Source organism: Bubalus kerabau, chromosome 6, assembly GCF_029407905.1.
Source record: "Bubalus kerabau isolate K-KA32 ecotype Philippines breed swamp buffalo chromosome 6, PCC_UOA_SB_1v2, whole genome shotgun sequence".
Lineage (NCBI taxonomy): Eukaryota > Metazoa > Chordata > Mammalia > Artiodactyla > Bovidae > Bubalus > Bubalus kerabau.
The window spans coordinates 113,537,464-113,559,676 of NC_073629.1; the positions used below are offsets into that span (position 1 = coordinate 113,537,464).

General features: G+C 52.0%; 1 protein-coding gene across 2 annotated transcripts in view; it reads left to right on the forward strand.

The window, feature by feature from the left end:
* The window catches only part of INPP5D (inositol polyphosphate-5-phosphatase D), a 136,428-nt gene that overhangs the window by 112,792 nt on the left and 1,423 nt on the right, over positions 1-22,213 (forward strand). Inside the window, exons 19-26 of one of the 2 annotated variants that reach the window (XM_055586490.1) lie at positions 1,549-1,638; positions 3,883-3,996; positions 5,319-5,401; positions 8,525-8,612; positions 12,738-12,887; positions 14,985-15,081; positions 15,676-15,945; positions 20,325-20,946. In XM_055586490.1, the coding sequence (XP_055442465.1) occupies positions 1,549-1,638; positions 3,883-3,996; positions 5,319-5,401; positions 8,525-8,612; positions 12,738-12,887; positions 14,985-15,081; positions 15,676-15,945; positions 20,325-20,946 (1,514 nt within the window). The remainder of the gene's footprint in view (positions 1-1,548; positions 1,639-3,882; positions 3,997-5,318; positions 5,402-8,524; positions 8,613-12,737; positions 12,888-14,984; positions 15,082-15,675; positions 15,946-20,324; positions 20,947-22,213) is intronic. The other variant, XM_055586491.1, reaches the window with a different exon arrangement.

Consider the following 22,213-nt stretch of genomic DNA (forward strand, 5'->3'; position numbering starts at 1 on the left):
ACACTTGGCCTGACTGCCCCCCTTCCCTCATCTCCTGCTTCACACAACATGGGACCCTCACTGACGTCTTCCTGCCAATGGCCAAGTGTGTTTAGATGGGGTTCCGCCTCCCTCTTCCATTCTGTCTCAGTATAACGGGGTGCCCTCCTCCTGGCCTAGCTAAGCTTCTCACTTGAGCCCTTTGTGGCATGCCCTCCTTCTCCCCTAGTCCCAGTCTCCCCACCGTCTTGCTTCTCCTTGCTTCTCTTTCTCCATCCATCTCCTTGTTGTTTCAAGTTGTCTTTTTGGGAAAGAAAAATGATTTCTCTATGTATTTATTTTTTTAATTTATATTTGGCTGTCCTGGGTCTTGGTTGCCATGCACGGGCTTTCTCTGGTTGCTGTGAGCAGAAGCTAGTCTTTGTTGCCGTCCTTGGGCGTCTCATTCCAGTGGCTTCTCTTGCCGTGGCGTGCTGGGTCTCGGTGCATGGGCCTCAGGAGTTGTGGCATGGGGGCCCGGTAGTTGTGGCTCTTGGTCTTTACTTGCCTGAGGCATGTGGCCGGACCAGGGGTCAAACCTGTGTACCCTGCATTGGCAGGTAGATGCCTATCCACCGTACCTCCAGGGAAGTTCTCAAAAGTTGTCTTTCTGATGGTTGTTTGCCAGTGAGCTTTTTTCTCCTTGTTTATTGGACAATCTATTATATTTCTCTTGAATTTTCTGCCCATTCCCTTTGGTCGTTGGAGGGCTGGTACATTAATCTCTTTTTCTTTTTCTGCTGATTTGTAAGTGCTTTACTGAGAAGGGTGTATCTCGGCTCGTTCTCTCCTGTGCTGCGTGTCCTTTGGCCCGGTAACGCTGGCCTTGCCCATCCCTGGCCTGTCATCCTCATCTCTTCTCAGCCTTTATGTCTTCCCTCTGAAGCGCAGACATCCTTGTGGCTTCTGCTATCACCTAACATCCTGACTCCAGAGCAGAAGATAAAATCTCCAGCCCTGAGTATTCAGCCAAACGTCTCCATGTAACTCTATCACACGCACTTGGAACTCTAGACTTCTAGACCCTCTGCTCTTTCTGTTGTCCCCTCTAAACATGCTCCGCTGCCTTCCCTTCTCATCTGAGTGCCAGACTCCTTAAAAGAATCCTCTGTACTCCGTTTCTACACTTCCATCACCTCCATGCTCTCCAGAGGCATTGTGCGTTGGGGGACAGTGATGAGATCCCCATCCCACTCTGTGCCATGAGCTCCTCATCAAGGCAGCAAAGTGCTTAGACCAGAAAAAACCCCACAGTTCACACACACAACAATCTATATATTTTAAAACTCACAAGTCTTTAGGGGAAAAAAAAACTATTACGGGTATATTTAGCCATGGAGGAGAGGGTCACAGGCTTTCATGGAGACTTTCAAGCATGGTTGTGGAAGGTAATGGAGCAGCCATACGAAACCATCAAACTTGTGGTGGCTTCCATACGCATCAGTTGATTTCTGCTATGCGTTGGCCATCCTTGGCTCGACCAGAAGGATCCCTCTTCCCCTGCTCAGAAATTCCTTCCCTCCCCTGCAGGTAGCACCAGTGACATCATGACCAGTGACCACAGCCCTGTTTTTGCCACATTTGAGGCAGGAGTCACCTCCCAGTTTGTCTCCAAGAATGGTAAGTGGTGGTGGGGGGGGTGCTGTCTGTCCGTCTCTTCTCCGTGCAGACAGGAGGCCTGAGCGCTCGTCTTCTGGTTGTAGCAATCAATTGTCTGCATTAGATAAATGTTCATCCTTCCGGGTAAGCCCACAGTCCGCAAGTCGAGTCCCTTCATGTCCATACCGCACCATGATTTCAGTCCAGAGTGTGTTCTTTCTCTCTTTGGCAAGCGTGCCAGCTTCTTAAAGCTTCAGTTTTAATACAGTCTTTAAAATTGGGAAAAATAAGTGATTCCCAAGGTGCGGCATAGGTGTCATCAAAGACGATTCTCGGTGGGACATGGATAAACACTTATTAGTAATGCATTTATTTTAATATGCTTTAAATGTGACGCTTCTATGTAAGGCAAGCAACACTGGTTTTCCATTTAGTCTTGTGATGCACTCTTATATGTAAATACATTTATTTAAGGCTTTAAAGTGAGTCTATTTAAAGGAAATGTTAAGTCAATATTAGGACAGGTGTGTGGTAGGCAGTAAAAATTGTGAAGATAGGATGCAGATGATAGCGTTTGAGGAAATACTGGAGTAAATAATACTCTATAATCTGCAGGTAATTTTGCAAATAATCCAGCTTAGCCATGGTTGCCGGGCCAGCCTCATCCAAGCAGAGGCCTGGGTGTTGTCTGCAGCATGTCCAGCCCTGGGCCTGGGTGACCAGAGAGCAGGAATTTCTGCTCTGCCCACTCCCCACTTCCACAGTCAGCAGACAGTGAGGGCTCATTTAGGAGGGCCAAGTGCAAGGCTTAACACAGGTTGGAAAAGCCTGGTTTGCTCCTCGTCCTTCATGTCAATGGGGCTGGAACCCTGTCTTCCTGAGACACTCTTGCCCGTGGGCTGTTGACCTGACATCCATGGCCCCAGCAATGTGACCTCCACTCTCCACACAAGGCTTGACCCACCATCCTGTCTCCTTCTTAGCTCTGGCCTCTGTGCCTTTCCAGAATCTTCCACCTCTTGCTGGCTCCCACCCCCTCTCTGTTCTCTGAGTTCCTGCAGCATTGATAAAGCAGCCCATACATCACACGCCCAGTGAGGACCCTCTTCCCATCCCCAGAGTCAGCCTTGCCCTCTGTCCACTGCAACTCAGCACACAGTAGATGTTCACAAACACCGATGGCCAGGATTAACGTCTACCTAAGCGGAGCATGGCCTTGGTGCTGGGTGTTTAAAAAAAAAAAAAAAGAGGAAGGCTAAGTGAAATAAGACAGAGAAACGAGTCGAAGATATACATATGGTATCAATTATATGTGCGGTCTTTATTAAAAAATACCAGTTTCATATAGAGTACAGTGGTGGTTGCCAGGAGCTAGTGAAGTTGATTGAGAGGGGAGGAGAGGTAAGTCAAAGGTTATAGGTTTCCAGTTCTAAGATGAAGTTCCAGGGCTCTAATATTCCACATGATGACTATAGATAATAATACAGCATTGTATACTTAAAATCTGCTGAGAGTAGGTCCTAAGTGTTCTTACCAAAACCCAGAAACAATTAATGATGTGAGATGATGGATGTTATTATCTTGATTTTGGAAATCATTTCACAGTGTTTGCGTGTATCAGCTCAGCCTGTTGTTCACTTTAAGTATACACAATTATATTTGCCACTTGGTCTTCAATCAAGGGGAGAAGGAAAGGAAAGCAGGAAGGAGGGGAAGGATAGAGGGATGGGGGGGTGTCCTTGCTCTCAGGCGGCTCAGAGTTTGTACAGAAGGGCGCGACACTGTTCACAGTCAGCCTCAGGACGCTCGCAGAAGCATCATCTAAAGGAAGACCGCACCTGCAGGTTACCTGGGTGCCAGTGAGCGTAGGGAGCTCCGAGGAAGGAACAGGAGGAGCCATGCCTGGAAGGAAGAGCAGGCCTGCCTCCCCATGTGAACTTAGGAACAAGATAGGTTTGGGCATCCACCAGCCCTCTTTGCCAGAACCCCTGGGGAGGCCACGGCGTTAAGGGTGTCACCCGGGGCCCACGCAGCTTTGGTGGCAAAGCTGAGCGTAGAACTCTTCCCTCTGCCCTGCACCAGCTTGGACTCATCAGAGAGGCTGTTACCGGCGTGGGTGGTGGGATTTCAGGGGACACCCTCCCTCCGCTTAGACCTTGGACGCAAGGAGGGAGCTCGGTGTTGCAGGGGAGGAGGGGGGCTAGATCGAAGCGCTCCGTCTCTGGACACACTGTGGAACTGAACCTCTGCTCTCCCCCATTCCAGGCCCCGGGACCACCGACAGCCAAGGGCAGATCGAGTTTCTCGGGTGCTATGCCACACTGAAGACCAAGTCCCAGACCAAATTCTACTTGGAGTTCCACTCCAGCTGCTTGGAGAGTACGTGCTCGCTCAACTAACTGCCTTTTGGGGGGGTGCAGGCAACCCTTCACCAATGCCTGGTCCTTGGTGGTGCTTCTCTTCTGTCTCTGGGAAGGCCTTCCTGATGGGCCTTGGTGGGGACAGGGTCAGAGTGGGGCTGCAGGTGGACAGTATAAGAGGAGACCCGGTTACTGCAGGGCCCCCAGTGACCTGCGATGCTGCTGCTCCAGGGTCGGGGCGGTCCCTGGGGCACAGACACACCAGGTGGGCAGCGGGGCAACTGGATCCTCTGCCTGCCCCTCTGGGCGGAGTTTGGCCCACTCCTGGGTCCCCCAAGCCAGGGCTCTGGAGTGACCAGAGAGTCCTGGGCAAAGGTCCAGAGCTCGTGGAGGCCAGCGCCAGGATGGAGCGGCTGCTGGTCATCACCTGTTCTTCCCCAGGGTCTCTCCTCTTTCTTGCATCACAGACAATCTTTCTCAGCTCGTCTGAGCATCTGAAAGCGAGCTAGAGATGGACAGCCTCCCGTCAGCCAGGAGCGGTTCGCACACAGCTGGGTTTAGGAGACAGTCTTTCTAGGGGGCGTTTCTAGAGGCATACTGTCTAAAGCCGCACCACGGTGAGGCGGTCTGTGCGGTTTCTAGCTCTCCTCGTGGAGGTGGCCCGGAGTGGGAAGTGGGGAGTCAGCCCCACAATAGCAGGCCCTGTGTCACGGGGTGACAGATGCTTCCAGAAACTGGGAACAAGACATGGGCCACCTGCTGCAGTGCCGTCCCACCTCTCTTCCTCCGCAGACTCCGCCTAGGCTCCCCTCCTGGTGACAGATCCGCCTTCTCCCTGAAGTCTCCCCGGGTCCCAGTTCACCAAGCAAGGGCATAGCACTTCCAAAAATGACGAGGATTTTTGTGCGGGTGTTTTTAATAAACTATCGAGACATTTGCATACATTTCTATGGAAACAGAATGTTAGGAAGCTTAAATTAGCATTTCAAAAGGCTGTTATCTTGAGTGGCGTGGGATGAGCCAGAGCCGTCCTGTTTCCTAATCTCCTCCTCGCCTATGATGTGATGATTCCTCCATTGCCTGGTTTGTGGCAAAGAGGAGCCGAGAGGGAGGGGAATCTCTGAGTGCCCTAAAAATAATTAGACCGTGTTGGCAAATGACCATCCCCCGAACCAAAACAGAATCTCCAGCAAGCTCGGCTCCTCAACGATGCTGTGGCCCCAACAGATAAAAGAGAAGGGTGGGTGTCCTCCCTTGTCCTGCTGGAGCGACCCCAGGAGTCTTCTCTGTCTGGTTCTTGTGCTGTTCTTCTGAAAACCTGCCTTCTTGTCCCCCCGACAGGTTTTGTCAAGAGTCAGGAAGGAGAAAATGAAGAAGGAAGTGAAGGGGAGTTGGTGGTGAAGTTTGGCGAGACCCTCCCAAAGGTAACTCAAGAACAGAGACGATTTTGTGTTCACTGGCCAGAGGTGCTGGCCAGTGGCAGAGCTCCGGCCGGGCAGAAGCAGCTGCCTCTCTTTCACGGTGGTTTATGACGCTCCTCCCAGCAGTGGTTAAACGTGGGCCTGCACCTCTTGTTGTTCAGTTGCTCAGTCGTGTCTGACTCTTTGCAACCCCATGAACTGCAGCACGCCAGGCCTCCCTGTCCTTCACTATCTCCTGGAGTTTGCTCAAACCCATGTCCATTCAGTTGGTGATGCCATCCAACCATCTCGTCCTCTGTCATCCCCTTCTCCTCCTGCCTTCAATCTTTCCCAGCATCAGAGTCTTTTCTAATGAGTCAGCTCCTCGTATCAGGTGGCCAAAGTATTGGAGCTTCAGCTTCAGCATCAGTCCTTCCAGTGAATATTCAGGACTGATTTCCTTTAGGATGGACTGGTTGGGTCTCCTTGCAGTGCAAGGGACTCTCAAGAGTCTTCTCCAACACCACAGTTCAAAAGCATCAATTCTGCGGTGCTCAGCCTCCTTTATGGCCCAACTCTCACCACAATATGGGCCCAGTATTCCTAGATGGATTTCAGTTCCCCTGATAGATCATGGAAGAGGTCTAGGGGCTGTGTCGTCTGACCACGTGATTTTACAGAGAGAGGAAAGGAGGCAGGTCCCAGAGAGGCTTGTTCATGGTCACACGGCTGCAATGACAGACCCAGGACCCACAAGCCAAGGCCCCAGCCCCCCTGCGGTGTCCTTCTGTTCAGCCCTGGCTCGGAAGATCACACGAAGGAGTAGACGGAGGTGTGTTGGCTCTGGATGCACAGAGAACCTGACCTGTCCTTGGCCCCCAGCAAGCAGAGGGTAGAATTGCAGGCAACCTTATAGGAACACATTTGTCTTTATTACAGAAAACTGGGACCCAGCACTGCTTTTGTGATGTTACGTTGATGATGGACATGTTTGGTGTTCACTCTGGAGACACGTGGAATAGGACCCTGCTTCTTTATCAATTAACAAGGGAAGGGACGTAGAGGAAGTGTCCAGGGCCGGGCAGGTTTTTCACACAGGGCAGGGGTCTCAGGCCCCGCTGGAAGATTCCCTGGAATGTGATGCCCTAAGTGAGTTTTAAAGGACGGCCTCAGGGTAGTGTGGGCAAGCAGGTCTCAGGGGCCCGGGCTCCCCGCACTGGCCTTAACTGTTGATTGGAACCGACCTGTGAACCACACATGAAAAGACCTATGTCTGAGTCCCGAAGTCTTCTAGTCTGGGTAGACTTCAGATTGGGGTCCTCCAAAAGGCTGGGACTTCCCAGGTGGCCCTAGTGGTAAAGAATCCACCTGCCAATGCAGGGGACACAGGAGTGTTTGATCCCTGGGTCCGGAAGATCCCCTGCAGAAGGAAATGGCAACCCACTCCAGTATTCTTGCCTGGAGAATCCCATGGACAGAGGAGCCTGGCGGGCTACAGTCCACGGGGTCGCAGAGTCAGACACCACCGAGCACGCATGCTCACTGAGTGCAAGAGGCTGGGGTGGGGCTGACAGAAGTCCCCATCTGGCGCTGTTTTCAGGACCCAAGTCCTGGTGGCCCTGGGCTCCAAGGCAATGTCCCAGCTCAGCCCCCCACTGCCCCACCTGACCCTCTCCCGCTGTCCCTGGGAAGCACCTGGACAGCGCGTTTCTTACTTCCATGAAGTCGGAAACGATGCCAGCATCCCAATCCCCACGTCCCCGCAGCGGCCCACTCCTGGCCCTCCCCGCCCCACTGCTGCCTCTCGGGGCGCTCCATCCCTCCCTCCTGGCCGAGGGGTCTTTCTGGAGCGCCCGTCTGCTCCTGGCCCCACTTCCTGCATCCGGTGGGGTCCCTGATGTCAGCTCCTCGGCCTGGCTCCTGGCCCTCTCCTCGCTCTTGGTCTCTTCTGCTCCCCCAGCATCTCAGAGGCCCCCCCATCACCCCCCATCTCCTCACCATCTGCAACCCCGCCGAGGCACCTGACGAGGCTCCCTGCCCCCCACGAGGTGCCATGTCCCTCGCAGACCTTCTGTGTTCAGATTCCACCTCCTGTCCCCCTGCTGCCTGGTAATGGTGGTGGCACGGGGGCTCCTCTTCCTGCCTCAGGAGCACCCCAGCCCCATGGCTGACTTGGAGCCAGTGGTCTCTGCACATCGGTGAACCGAGTTCTGGGGACAGCACTGGAGCCTCAAGAATGGCCCAGAGCTCCCACTGCCATGTCCAGTCACCTGTTCTGGAGCTTTCTGAATAGAGTCCATCCTGTCAGTCGGCATGGACCCAGAGGCCCACACTAGGGGGTCTCTCAGTGTCTGTGGAGGGGAGGGAAGGGGGCAGCCTGCGAGGGTTTTATTAGGGCTTCTGTGTTGGGGTCCACACGAGGAACAGCCCTCAGCTGGGAGGAAGTCACAAGCGGTAGCCTGCAGGAGCAGGCGGCCTTGCAAAGCCCCTCCTTGTGCCTGTGGACCGGCCCTGCCCCGTGCCCCCGGCCCTGCCACATGCCCCCACCCACACCAGCAGGGACTCAGGGTCAGGCTGGAACTTGGGGTCTGTGCCTGCCACTTGCTGAGTCACCCTCCAACAACTCACAGGACCTTGCAGGCCCATCCGGGAGGCTGTCCTGCAGGTGGACACAGATTCCTCCTTCCCAGATGGAAGGCAGATCCTGCAGTGCCTCCTTCAATGCAGCCTCCATCCCAGGACGGGGGGCCAAGGGGAGGGCTGAGCTCTTTTTGGGAGTGGGGTGCATTCAGACGTCTGAATATCAGCCTGGCCCCGTCCCTCCCCCCACCCCTTGATTGTGGGGTGTGCGGGTGGGGGAAGGGAAGGGAGGTGGTGCGGGTGAAGGCATGTTTGGGATCAGGCTGTCTCCACAGGGCCCCGGGTGCAGTGTGACGGGGGTGGGGAGTCAGAAAGGAAGTTAACTCCACCATGCTGGGCAGGGTGGACATACGGGTTCCTCCCTGCTCTCTTGGATAGGAAAAGCAGATATTTGAATTTAAAAAGAACATCTGTGTCCCTCTCCCCATACATTCCTCTCTCTCTGGGCTGGCTCCCCCAAGCCTGTCCCCTACCTGTCCGAGCTAACCCATGCTGTTCTCTCTGCAGCTAAAGCCCATCATCTCTGACCCCGAGTACCTGCTGGACCAGCATATCCTGATCAGCATCAAGTCCTCCGACAGTGACGAATCCTACGGTAAGGGTCCCAGGAGAGGTGCTATAGGTACCATACCTGTGATCGAGGCCACCTATGTCAGGGAGGGGAGCTATCTCCTTCACAAAAAAACCCGCCTGCTGCCCATCCTGGTCCTGCCAGAGGGACCGTTACCAGGAAGTCATCCTGATGACCCATCGAACTCCCAAGAGGGACGCATAGCCCCTCTCATCTATGGAGCCTCTCCCGTGTTGGATTCCATGCCAAGCGCTTGAAATATTATGACTAATCTTGACACAACCATGTGAAGCAGACACTATCCTCTCCATTAGTCGATGAGCAAACTGAGGCTCAGAGAGGTAAAGTGAGCCACATGGGTGGTAATTGGCTGAGCCCTCATCTGAGCCCAGGTCCACCTGGCACTGCTCAATGCCCAGCCCAGACTGGTTTGAGAAGGCCTGTGGCCCCAACAACTGTCCTCCTAGAGAGACATCATCTTCTGTTAAGATCTTCAGCCTGCCCCTGGCTCCAGCATGGTGTTAGCTTTGCCCTTGAACTTCGTATGTATAGTGCAGCTAGAGCATGGAATGAGGGGGCAGGTAGTTAGAGAGAGGCTGGAGGCAAGGAGCCAGATTGGCAACTCCACACAAGCCAGGTTAGGGGTAAATACCACATCCTGGGGACAGCAGGAAGCCACTAAAGAGTCAAGCAAGATGATAACATGGTCAGCTTTGCAACTTAGAGTTTGCAGTGATCAACATGGATGTCAATCCTAAAGGAAATCAACCCTGAATATTCATTGGAAGGACTGATGCTGAATCTGAAACTCCAATACTTTGGCCACCTGATGTGAAGAGCCAACTCAATGGATAAGACCCTGATGCTGGGAAAGATTGAGGGCAGGAGGAGAAGGGGGTGACAGAGGATGAGATGGTTGGATGGCATCACTGACTCAATGGACATGGGTTTGAGTAAGATCTGGGAGATGGCGAAGGACAGGGAAGCCTAGTGAGCTGCAGTCCACGGGGTCGCAAAGAGTCGGACACGACTGAGTGACTGAACGACGACAACAACACGTGGTGGATGGGGGAGCCAGAATGAAAGTGGTGGCGGCAAAAAAAAGAGAGTTTAAAATTGAGAGGTACTGAGAAGGGCCACTGTTTGACCACGGGAATCTGGGGAAGAGGATGGAGGATGGCCCTGCACTCGTGGTTTCGGTAGCTGAGCAGATGTTTCCATTTCCTGAACTGGGTCAGCTGTGGGGAGGAGCAGGCGAAGCAGACTCAGCCAGAGAAGTGGGAGGAAAATGGAAGACTGGGGTCACGGACGCCATCAGAGCTGCTCGAGAGGAGCGGGTGGTTTTGACAGCAAATGTGGCCGAGAGATCCGGCCAAGTAAAGACTTGCGTCCTGCAGACCAAGAGCCCCGGGGATCATCTCTGGACTTGGGAGAACCGTGTGCAGTGAGGGAGTGAGTGGGGTGAGGAAGCAGAGGGCATGAGGCCCACCAGCATGTGCAGTGGGGTCCAGGGCGGGCGTCCGCTTCCAATGGAAGGAATCTGCAGGTGGTCAATGCTGATCGGGGAAAGCCGGGAAGCAGAAAGAGGCTGCAGACAGGAAGGGTGCCCACGTGTGTCTGTTGCCTGCTCTGCGGGCTCTACCCAGAGCCCTGGGATCTAGATGCCATCACCACCCCCATTGCAGAGGTGAGGAAATGAAGTGACATGTCCAAGATCACCCAGCCACTGCTGCGTGACCTTGGACTTGAACCCAGATAGCGCAGCTCCAGAATCTTGCCCTCCACTCCCTCCCACCACAGCACTGGAAAAGAGGTCCCTGAGCCAGGGCAGGGGTAGGTAGAGCCCAAGGAGTCTGATGGAGCAAAGAAGGATCCACATGGTGCCGGAGCGTCAGGAGGTTTGCTGGCAGGAAACGGGCATGTGGGTCTGAGGCTCCGTCTTCCTTCCAAACACTGAGGTCCTTGTTTGTTTCTTTCTCTTGGTGTTCATGCTGACAAATAGCACATCATACCGATGTGCTCAGATGCTCAGTCACGTCCGACTCTTTGCGACCCCATGAACTGTAGCCCATCAGGCTCCTCTGTTCATGGGATTCTCCAGGCAAGAATACTGGAGTGGGTTCCCATTTCCCCCTCCAGGGGATTATCCCCACCCAGGGTTCGAACCCGTGTCTCTTATGTCTCCTGCATTGGCAGGTGGATTCTTAACCTCCTGGAAGACCCATCATACTAATAACTAGGAAAAAAAATCATTCAGCAGTCTCGTATTTATTTGCTTTCACACTCCAGCGTTCATCCATAGGCACATAGATTTCTACATGAATAATTACCACAGAGACACCTGTTATCGTCTGCTTTCCTCACCTAGTATTAGATAAGACACATTTTCCATGATCCTCCAACCCAGCCTTCATGATGGTTGCTTCTAATGGTTTCATAATATTCCATGAACTTACTATATCTTCATTTTTTGGTCATCTTTCAATCTTTTTATATCCTTATTGTTAAAACTATTCCTTACTACCACTGTTGAGGCTCAGCCAATTATTTTTGTTAGTGTTATCAATAATGCTCAAATGGAGCTTTTTGTGGACGTTTTTATTTTTTATTGAACTACAGTTGGTTTACAATGTGTTAGTTTCTGGTGTACAGCAAGTTGATGCAGATATATATCGTGTCATGTTGTTTTCCATTATGATTTATTATAGGAGATTGAATATATCTCCCTGTGTTATACAGTAGGACTCTGATATTTATTTTATATGTAGTGGTCTTACCTGCTAATCCCAAACTTCTAGTTTATCCCCCCCATGCTTCCTTTCCACTTGGGTAAGCAGGAGTTTGTTTTCTATGTCTGCAAGTCTGTTTCTGTTCTGTAAATATGCTGAACAACACTTTAGATTCCATATATAAGTGATATCGTATGATATTTGTCTCTGACTTACTTCACTCAGTATGAGAAGCTCTAGGCCCATCCCTGCTGCCTCAAATGGCATTATTTTTCTTACAGCTAATATTCCATTGTGTATGTACACCACATTCACCTGTTAGTGGACATTTAGGTTGCTTCTATGTCATGGCTACTGTAAATAGTGCTACTATGAACACAGAGGTGAATGTATCTTTTTGAATTAGAGTTTTCTCCTTTTCTCCAGATATATGAGCAGGAATGAGATTGCTTCTATTTTTAGTTTGTTTGTTTTTTGTAAGGAAATGCCATACTGTTTTCTACAGCGGCTGCACCTATTTACATTCCCACCAAGAGTGGACGAGGGTTGCCTTTTCTTCTTTGTGGACATTTTTCAATCTCCTTTGGCTACAGTTATCCTTTTGGATCATCTCTTTAGGACAAGCTCCCATGTTTCCTGGCTAAAGCGATGTGTACATGTGTTTCTGATTCTTGGCCCTTGTCATCAAACTGAAGGCTGTGAAGGCTGCTTCTTGCCTTGTTGACCTTCTCATGTCCAAGTGTACGGTCTTCCCAGATCCTTACTGGCACTGTTCTTTGCTTCCTTCTTTTGCTAGTTTCGTGTCTGTGAGAGAGTCCCTTAAGTGCTGCCTTAATTTGCATTTTTGATGACTCAGAAGACTGAACTGGTTTCCATTTAGAGTAATGAAATTAACCAGCTACCTTTCTCTTTTTGTAGAAAATGTCTGTGGGGTACTCTGCCCATTACTCTGCTGGAGATTTGATTTTTGAGGCTTTCAGATAAAATATCCTCTCTGAAGCTGGCTGTAGCGAATGGCCTCAGTCAGTCCTCTTCCCATTTTTTAAAAATTCTTCTATGCAGAAGTTTTAAACTCTTATATTCTCTTATCTGTCAGCCTTGTTTTGTCATTTCTCACACTGCTTCAAACCTTGGGAGGTTATCCTTCTCTCCAGCAATCAAATTAGTATTTAATTCTGGTTTTCTGCTGGATTTTCTATGATTTAATTTCTTGCATCCACTAATCTGCATGGAGTTCACTGAAGGTTTGAGCTGTTTTCCCCAAATTGCTGAGCAGTTGTTCTGAAAGGTTAGTCCCATAATCCCTGCCTTGGCCACTGCAGCTCTGGGAGGGGGACTAAACCTCCAGGACAAATGCATGGTGTTTCTCCGGTGAAATGAGGGGGTCTTGACCTGACTACTGTCCCCCCAACCTCCTAAGGCGAGGGCTGCATCGCTCTACGGTTAGAAGCCACGGAAACTCAGCTCCCCATCTACACACCTCTCACCCACCACGGAGAGATGACCGGTCACTTCCAGGGGGACATTAAGCTGCAGACTTCCCAGGGCAAGATGAGGGAGAAGCTCTACGGTAAGTGGACACGCCCCCTCCTCTGCTCTCTCCTCGGCGCCGCTGGGCGGGGAACAGGCATGGAATATTCTGTCTGCTGAGGCCTCAAGATGAAAATCCAGCCTTGGAGGGGGCCTCAGAGACAATCTGGCCCAACCCTCCGTAGGTTCAAGAATTTCCCTACAGAACCGCAACTGTCCACAGCCTCAGATCACCCTTCCCCGACCCCAGTCAACTCACATCTCTAAAGAGGTGAAGCGTGTGGGTTTCCCAGGTCCTCTGCTCTCCCGTGAGCCTTTCGGGCCTTGTAACTCAACATCTCCACCCGGAGGACCGGCGTTGCGCACAGACCTGCCGATTACTCACAGTCTGTTTCCTGGCTGAGGGGCCAGGGAGGTTGAAACCACGGCTGCAGTTGAGATTAGAATTTCCCACGTGGTTCCTGTTCTTCCTTGTGGCCACGTGGTGTGCACTCATATATACACATATGCCCTCGTATGTGTCTACAGCTTGCCCTCCTGGTACCCACCCTGGGCTTCTACACCTTTGGTATCACCTTCACACACCGTATGCACCTGGAAGCCCCACTCTCATCTTGAGCACATTTCTTTGGCCCTTCCTGATCCTAGTCCCAGCCACCCTCTGTGGCCTTCTCTTGCCAGGCAGAGTCCCCTAGCACTTCTTTGAACTTGAACTCAATCTTACTCTCCCCCTAATTTGCCACTTGCTTACTTTGGCTGGCCATCTGCGGCTGCTGCTGCTAAGTCGCTTCAGTTGTGTCCGACTCTGTGCGACCCCATAGACAGCAGCCCACCAGGCTCCTGCACAGTAAGTGTGTACCTGATTCATCTCGAAACCACCACCCGCCCCCCACTCCAGTCTGTAGAAAAACTATCTTCCACGAAACCGGTCCCTAGAGCCAAAAAGGCTGGGGGCTGCTGCATTAGGCAAGTTCAGACGTCGCATCTTTGAGATGAGAACTGCCACAGCTTCACTGTGAGACTACTGAAATGTGGTCAAGAGACCTAGTACCATAAAGAGAACACGAGGAAGATGCGAATTTGTAATTTTCTGTGAACCCTGCATACATTTTTTGAAACCTGGAAATTAATACGTGTCCTTCTCAATAGTATCCATCCCATTAAAACCTCCCTGCTTGAAATAATAAATGATTTGAGAGGCACAGAGCTGCTCAAAATATGTTAATCAAGTCTGTCTTCCTTCTCAGACAATAGATCTTTCCCTTTTCCTCTTCGCTTTAATTCTTCCTCAAAAGTGCTCAAATAACAGTGTCTAAAATGAGTCAGGCTTTCATTTTATACTTGATGCATGAAACGATTATCTATTAAATGCCACCTCATTTCTCTGTCACAATAGCTCCGAGAGCAAGGTCTTGTCCTTGGTTGATAGATAGGGAAACGAAGGCACAGAGAGGTTAAGTGTTTGGCTGAAGGTCACAAGCTGAGCCAAGTGGCTGGTCCAGGGTGAAAGTGCAGGTTCAGCCCCTGCTAAGCATCCGTAAGTTTGTAAATGTGATGGGGTCCTGCCGCTCACGAGATAGCAGGACTCGTGCATATGAACAGTCTGGCAGCCCCTATCGTGGAAGGCTCTGGGCATCGAGGGTGCCGCCTCCCATGCGTGTGCCTCCTGGCTCTGCCTTTGGGAGCTGCTTTCTCTTGCAGGATCTGGACCTGAGGGGGACCTGGTACCCCTGCAGCCACAACCAGAGTCAGTTATGAAGATGGGGTCCCAGTTCCCCATTAAGCTTGTGAACAGGCTGGCTCTGGGCACTGAGTGCTCTTGCAGCACTGCCTTGTTGTATTTCTTTTATTCAGATTTGCCAAAAAATAGCTGCCTGCTTGTCCCTCACTGACACCACCGAGCTGGAGATGTTGCAGGAAATGACAACTCTGGGTCATACATGCCCGCTCTCCCAGCCCTGGAGCTGTGCAGGCATAACTGATCGACCACCAAACACACATGAGGTCTCAGAATCTGCCCTCAGGCAGCCAGTATTCACTCTCCAGCTTCAGCATGCCAGTGGACACCTCTGAGCCATCCTGGCCCAAACCCTGGGGGCTGCCCCCTCACAAGTCTTTCCCGGCCCCTTTCTTGCAGACTTTGTGAAGACGGAGCGGGATGAATCCAGTGGACCCAAGTCCCTGAAAAGCCTTACCAGCCATGACCCCATGAAGCAGTGGGAACCTGCCAACAGGTAGATTGGGGGCCTGGAGAGTGGGTAAGAGCCAGGACTTCACTGCAAACTAGCCTGGCTTTACAGACCCAGGACAGGGAGTGGGGAAGTGGAAGAGAGAGAAAGCAAGGACTCACAGGGAAAGAAAGTGCCAGCCACAAGAGGCCTGTCCTGCTTCCAGCTCCGAGGCTTCTGACCGCAAACCCCACGCTCAGGGGAGGTTGGTGTGAATGCGACAAGGCCAGGGAGATTCTTCTGCATTGCTAAGTTCAGTTCAGCCAACACTGAGTACCTCCATGTGTCAGGTTCTAGAGAAACCAAGGCACGTAGAGTGCAGTCCCTGCCTTGGGAAGGCATAGCCTACTAGAAAGACGCCCACTCCAGGAGGAAGCAGCTACAGAGATGATCGCACGGGACGGGTGTCGTATTTCCTGAGGACCAAGGACATTAGCAGATGTGGCTCCAGAGCTAAAAGCCCCAGCTTGTTCTAAGGGGGAAAGTCACCGGGGTTGGGGAGACCCTGAGGAGCCCCGAGGGACATCAAAAGACACTGTCCTCAGACCGGTGCTGCCCCAGAGGAGCTGTGAGGTGTAACTGTGTCCCCCCTTCCCCCAGCAGGGTCCCTCCATGCAGTAGCTCCAGCATCACAGAAATCATCAACCCCAGCTACATGGGGGTGGGGAACTTTGGGCACTTGAAGCAGACCCTGTCCCCCGACCAGCAGCCCACCGCCTGGAGCTACGACCCGCCACTCAAGGACTCCGCCCTGGGGCCTGGAAGGGGAGAGGGCCCCCCGACGCCACCCTCCCAACCACCCGTATCACCCAAGAAGTTTACATCGTCAACAGCAACCCGGGGCCCCGGCCTCAGGACACAGGAGTCAAGGTGAGTGTCCTCTCACCATGACCTCACCCTTCCCTGGCTTTTCACAGACAGGAAGCCTGGGCCTCGACTAGAAGGGTGGGGCTGCGTGTCCCACTTTGGTCACTGACTCACCCTCAGGGCCTAGAACACAGGAGTTTCTTGAGAAATGCAGGTGGAATCTCCAGTTGCTGCCCTATTGGCGTTTTTTTAATATTCATTTATTTAAATATTTAAATGTTAAATATTAAATGTTTAAATATTAAATATTTGAATATTAAATATTAAATATGCCAGGTCTCAGTTGCGGCACACTGGATCTTTGCTTGTGGCATGCAAACTTAGTGGGATCTAGTTCCCTGACCTGGGTTCGAACCTCGGCTCCCTATACTGGGAGTGTGGAGTCTTGGCCACTGGACTACCAGGGAAGTCCCTGGAAAGTTTTTTTTTTAAACATGGAGAAAAAAATTTAAACATACTGCCAAAGAGAAACACAGTCCTGTACAAACAACCTTCATTGAAAAATACGGTTCTATAAGCAGTAAATGCCTGTCAACCTCCCACTCCCGGGAGGGCCCTGCAGAACAGAGATGGGAATCTCCATGTAGGAGTCCCTCCCCAGCTCCCAGTTCCTCAGTCTCCTCTCAACCACGGTGTTTCCTGGTCTCAGGTGCAACTGTCCCTTCTGTCCTGTTGAGACCAATTCAAACAAGCAGCAGCTGGGACTGGGAATTCCCAAGAGGAGGAGAGCAGTCAGCCCACAGAGGGAGGAGGGGGTTTGGCCATGAAACTTCGGGAAAAACCCAGTGGTTAGAGAAGGCTAGCCTGCATCTAGAATTGGTCCAGGCAGCACGTGCCCGGAGGCTGGGAGCCTGGGAGGAGCCCACACAGCCGCTGCCTTAACCAAACAAACCCACACGTTTGCCAGGCTCCAGAGCCCTCCAGGTTTCCCGTAACCACAGGGTGTCAGAAATTAAAAGGGCAGACCTTAATTAACAATGACTGAAGATGCGCAAAGTATCGTCAGCATAGGCTTCCTTTGGGGGCTGCCGGTACCGTTTATGATGTCTTCGGGGGGACCACTCTGGGTCTGTCTTCCCCTCTCTTAAGGTCCCACGTTCCTCTTGGCATTTTCTGTCGTGAATTCAGAGTCCAGGAAGAGCGTGCTGTAGAACATGTTTCCCCTCATCTCCTGCCACTCCCAACACTCTCACCGGGCCTGGCTGGAGTTTCCTCTGGCTTGAAGGGCAGTTTATAACTCTCTTAAGTTTTGTTCTCTTAAAAAAAGAAACTGGGCAGATGAATGGAAGGATGGAAGGGACAGAAGGAAGGAGGATGGGACCGGACAGGGCAGGCTCAGCCTTGTCTCTATACCTCTAGTTTTCAGACTTTGTTGATAACATCATGGACTCTGGTCTTTCCGTAAGAAACCCAGAAGGAGAAGCAGCCTAGGTTCCTCTCTGGGAAAAATGAGAACAAAAGCCATGGTATGGCGGGTCCTGAGGCACCTCTTTGGCAAAGGTCCTCTCTATGGCAACCCCAGGAAACAGAGTTAGAAATAACCACAGTGAACAGGGGGATTGTTCAAGTGAAATGGTGTTAAGCTCCCAAAGCAAGTGTCTCTTTGTGCTAACCTAAACACAGCACAAGTTCAAGCACACATCTGGGCACACAGTGGCCAGCAGTTCCCTCCTGTTTTACAGGTGACAGCTTCAGAAAGGGGACATCGTAGATACAGGGTTGGGTGGGTGCTCAGCTTACTTCTCAGCAAGGAGGTGGCTGGAGGCAAGAAGCTGGGGGCTCCCATGCCTGCCTGCAGTCCTCTGCTGCTCCTGAGCCCTCACTCGGCCTGAGAGAAGGTTACGGGAAAGGAGGTGTCCCAGTCCTGACACTGCACAACCAAGCAGAGTGACCAGATATCCCAGTTTGCCCAACACTGTCCCCTTCTTTTGCACCAGGAATCCCACATCCCAAGAAACACCTTAAGTCCTGGGCAAACCGGGACAACTGGTCACCCTGGACTGAAGTCATGTGGTTAGAAAGGGGGCTTTCCTTGAGAGTCACAGACTTAGAAAATGAACTTATGGTTGCCAGAGGAAAGGGACAGTTAGAGAATTTGGGATGGACATGAACACACTGCTACATTCAAAACAGATAACTAACAAGGACCTACAGTATAGCACAGGGAACTCTGCTCAATGTTATGTGGCAGCCTGGTTGGGAAAGGGGTTTCAGGGAGAATGGATATGTGTGTATGTATAGCTAAGTCCTCTTGCTGTCCACCTGAAACTTTCACAGCATTGTTAATCAGCTATATCCCAATACAAAATAAAAAGTTTAAACAGAAAAAAAGAGAGAAAGAGGGCTCTTCTCAGACCTTGCTTGGTGCTTTGCTCCTTTAGAAAAGAACAGACTCTGGATCTGAGGAGTGAAGTCATTTGGCCCCAGGAACCCACTCTGTACCCTGGGGATGGGCTGGCTGATTCCACAGCCGTGGCTACTATGGGAGCTGCTTCCTTGTGACTTCCCATCAAGGAAATAAGACTTTTTAAAAGCGGTCTTGCCCAGTCTCCCTGCCCCACCAGGCCTCCCCCTCTCTGACAGTGACAGAAGCCCCCTCCTTGAGGGAAGCTTGCCTTGCCTGCCCATCTTTGCAATCAGCAAAATGCTTGCATCCAGGGTCGGCTTCCTGGCCCTGCCCCTAACTCTCTGCAAGCAGGATCCTTCCTATCTCATCACTAGAGCAAGCTTCAGATGACAGGCCATGGACCTTTCTTTTCTCCTTCTGGCCTTTTCATCCGAAACTTCAGGTGAAGTTTCACCCAATGCTGCTTTCCCCTTCTGCCCCTTCCTCCCCAGGCTAACTCAGAGCAGAGGTCTTTGGGGGTCCAGAGCAGGTGCCGAGGATGGCCCAGAGGGGAGGAGTGGCCTTCTGCTTAGGCAACTGCTTCCAGGTCTTTCCAAAAAGTAATGAGCGACAGCCCAATTCTCCGTGTCCCGAAACCCCACATCTTGTCTCATTGGCCCCAGTGAGAGGATGGCATCTCGCCTCTGTCCTCTGCCCACTCCTCCTCCCTAAAGAGTCCATTAGCTGTGGCTGTTCAGAAACTTCTGAGCAGCATTGCAGCACACACTCCATCAGTATGAGGTGTCACGGCCTGACCGATTCAGTGCGTTTTCCAAGGGGACCCACATTTTGTTCTCAACAGCTTCCTCATTTTTGAAGAACACAGAATATGCCCCTGGGAGATCACGCCACTGGCCAGAAAGCAAAATGTGTCCCCATTCCTGGTTCTCCTAGTTCGCTCAGCAGGAAACCACCTCCAGCAAGAGCAGAAGTAAATCAGGAAACACAAACAAAGGAAGCTCTCACCTACCCTAGGGACAGCGTGGACCTCCTTCTCGGTCCATAAATCAGACAGGCCTCTTTTCTTGCTACTGGCTTGTTTCCTGGCACATCTCTAGGTGGCTTCTAATTTTCAGCACGAACACCATTGTTTTCTTCTCGCTCTGAATGAGGGCACAAAGGAAGCCACGCTCACCAGGAGCTCTCCGGGGAGAGGGCTTTATGCAGAGGAAAGAACACCGTGTTAATAGGGACTGTGGGTCCCCTGAGCACCGATTTCGTCTGGTTCCCGTCCATCGCCTGCGCCAGGGGCAGCGTCTCACACTTGGGGGCCTTCCATGCTTCTGTTAAACCGAGCTTCTGAACTTGGGACCCTCCAGTAGCACAGACTTCTGTTCCTCTGTGGCTCAGAGCAGAATTCGCTAGTCCCCCTTGCTTAGTGATGCTCTTGTGTGGACAGTTTCTATGGTAGAAAATGTCCAAGGAAAGAGTGGAGGTTACCTGTGAGACCATCAACGTAAGAGTAAGAGTAAGAGTTCCTTCTCTTGTCTCTTTAATCACAGTGGAATTCACATAATATAAAATGAAGCCTAACATTTTTCCAGGAGAAGGCAATGGCACCCCACTCTAGTACTCTTGCCTGGAAAATCCCATGGACAGAGGAGCCTGGCAGGCTGCAGTCCATGGGGTCACTAAGAGTCGGACACAACTGAGCGACTTCACTTTCACTTTTCACTTTCATGCGTTGGAGAAGGAAATGGCAACCCACTCCAGCGTTCTTGCCTGGAGAATCCCAGGGATGGGGGAGCCTGGTGGGCTTCCGTCTATGGGGTCGCACAGAGTCGGACACGACTGAAGTGACTTAGCAGCAGCAGCAGCAGCAACATTTTTCCAGTGAACAACTAGGTGGCATTGAGTGCCTTCACTGTGTTAAGGCAACCACCACCTCGATCTAGTTCGAAAGGTCTTTATCACCCCCAAAGGAAACTCCGCAGGCATTCAGCAGTCATTCCCCATCTGTGTTTCTTCCCTGTGCGTCTTCTTTCTCACGCTCCAGGCCCAGCGATGTGGTGAAGAGTGTGGCAGAACCTTCGCCTCCCGAGGAGCTGCAGCTGACTAAGCCCGAGATGTTTGAGAACCCCCTGTACGGGTCTGTGAGCACATTCCCGAAGCCGGCTCCCAGGAAAGAGCAGGAGTCCCCAAAGATGCTGAGGAAGGAGCCCCCGCCCTGCCCGGACCCGGGCATCGTGTCACCCAGCATCCTGCTCTCCAAAGCCCAGGAAGCAGAGGGCAGCAAGGGGACCGGCAAGCCGGTGCCCCCGCCCGCCCCCTTCCTCAGCCCCACACCCCGGGTCCGCTCCTTCACCTGCTCCACCTCCGAGGGCCGCCCGCCGGGCGGGGACAAGAGCCAAGGGAAGCCCAAGGCCCCGGCCGGCTCGCAGGTCCCGGTCCCCGTGCCGGTCCCGGTGCCGGTCAAGAGGCCCATCAAGCCTTCCAGGTCGGAACTCAGCCAGCAGCCCCTGCCCGCCCAGGGGCAGCGGCCGCCCCTCCCGGTCAAGAGCCCGGCTGTCCTGCACCTGCAGCACTCCAAGGGCCGCGACTACCGCGACAATGCCGAGCTGCCTCACCACGCCAAGCACCGGCCGGAGGACGCGCCGCTCAGCCGGACCGCCATGCAGGTGCGCTCCGGGCGCGCGGCAGGCGGGTGCGCATGCGCGGGTGTGCGCTGCAGGGGCATGTGGGTGCATGTGAGTGCTACCCAGCCATGTCGGGAGTATGCTCGGTGCACCTGCGCAGGCGGTGCCTGCGTGGTCGGAGGGTGCCTGTGTGTGCGTGCATCTGCTACAACCCACCAGGCTAGGAACCGTGCTCTGGTGCATGTGGGCCCTCATCCACGGCCATGTATGCGATAGACCAACCCTACCCAGGAGTGGGTTCCAAGAAACCCTGCCCTGGGAACTGCAAAGGAGAAAGGACGTGAATACAGGATTCGAACCCAGCCTATATCCAAAAATCCCTGCTCCTACAGTTGAAGGCTTAAAGGACGGGCTGTGGGTAAACTGAGTCCTCTATGTCAGGCAGGGAAGAATCAGTTCAGTCGCTCAGTCCTGTCTGACTCTTTGTGACCCCTTGGACTGCAGCATGCCAGGCTTCCCTGTGCATCACCAATTCCTGGAGCTTGCTCAAATTCATGTCCATCGAGTTGGTGATACCATCCAACCATCTCACCCTCTGTCATCCCCTTCTCCTCCTGCCTTCAATCTTTCCCAGCATCAAGGTCTTTCCAGTGAGTCAGTTCTTTGCATCAGGTGGCCAAAGTATTGGAGTTTCAGCTTCAGCATCAGTCCTTCCAATGAATATTCGGGACTGATTTCCATTAGGATGGACTGGTTGGATCTCCTTGCAGTCCAAGAGACTCTCAAGAGTCTTGTCCAACACCACAGAAGAATAAGGCTTCATAAATATAAAAGAGCCCAGATCATTTCTATTTCATCATCATCATTAGTGTTAGTTCTTTAAAATTTCCTAGCATTTTAGAGACTTCATACTCAATGTCCCCTTCCTTCCTACAGATTTCTTTTTCAGCAGAACAAATAATGGTTAAGAGCAGATTCTGGAGCCAGACTGTCCTGGGTTTGAATCCCAGCTCTCTCCCCTCCCCCAGTCTCTGACTCTGGGCCTTGGGCCTCAGTTTGCGCATCAGTCCGTGGATGAGCAATCAGTGGAACCTGCCTCATAGGTTTATAGGGAGGACTAAATTTTGTTATATATCATTGTTGTATGTTACAATTTACATGTAAAGTATGTATTATCTATCACATATTATTTAAAATATATTACATATTACTGTGTATGCATATAACATATATACATACGTAATGGATTACGTGTAAGTTCTGAGAATAGTGTGCTGACCCTCTTCAACACTATGTCAGGGGAAGCCTG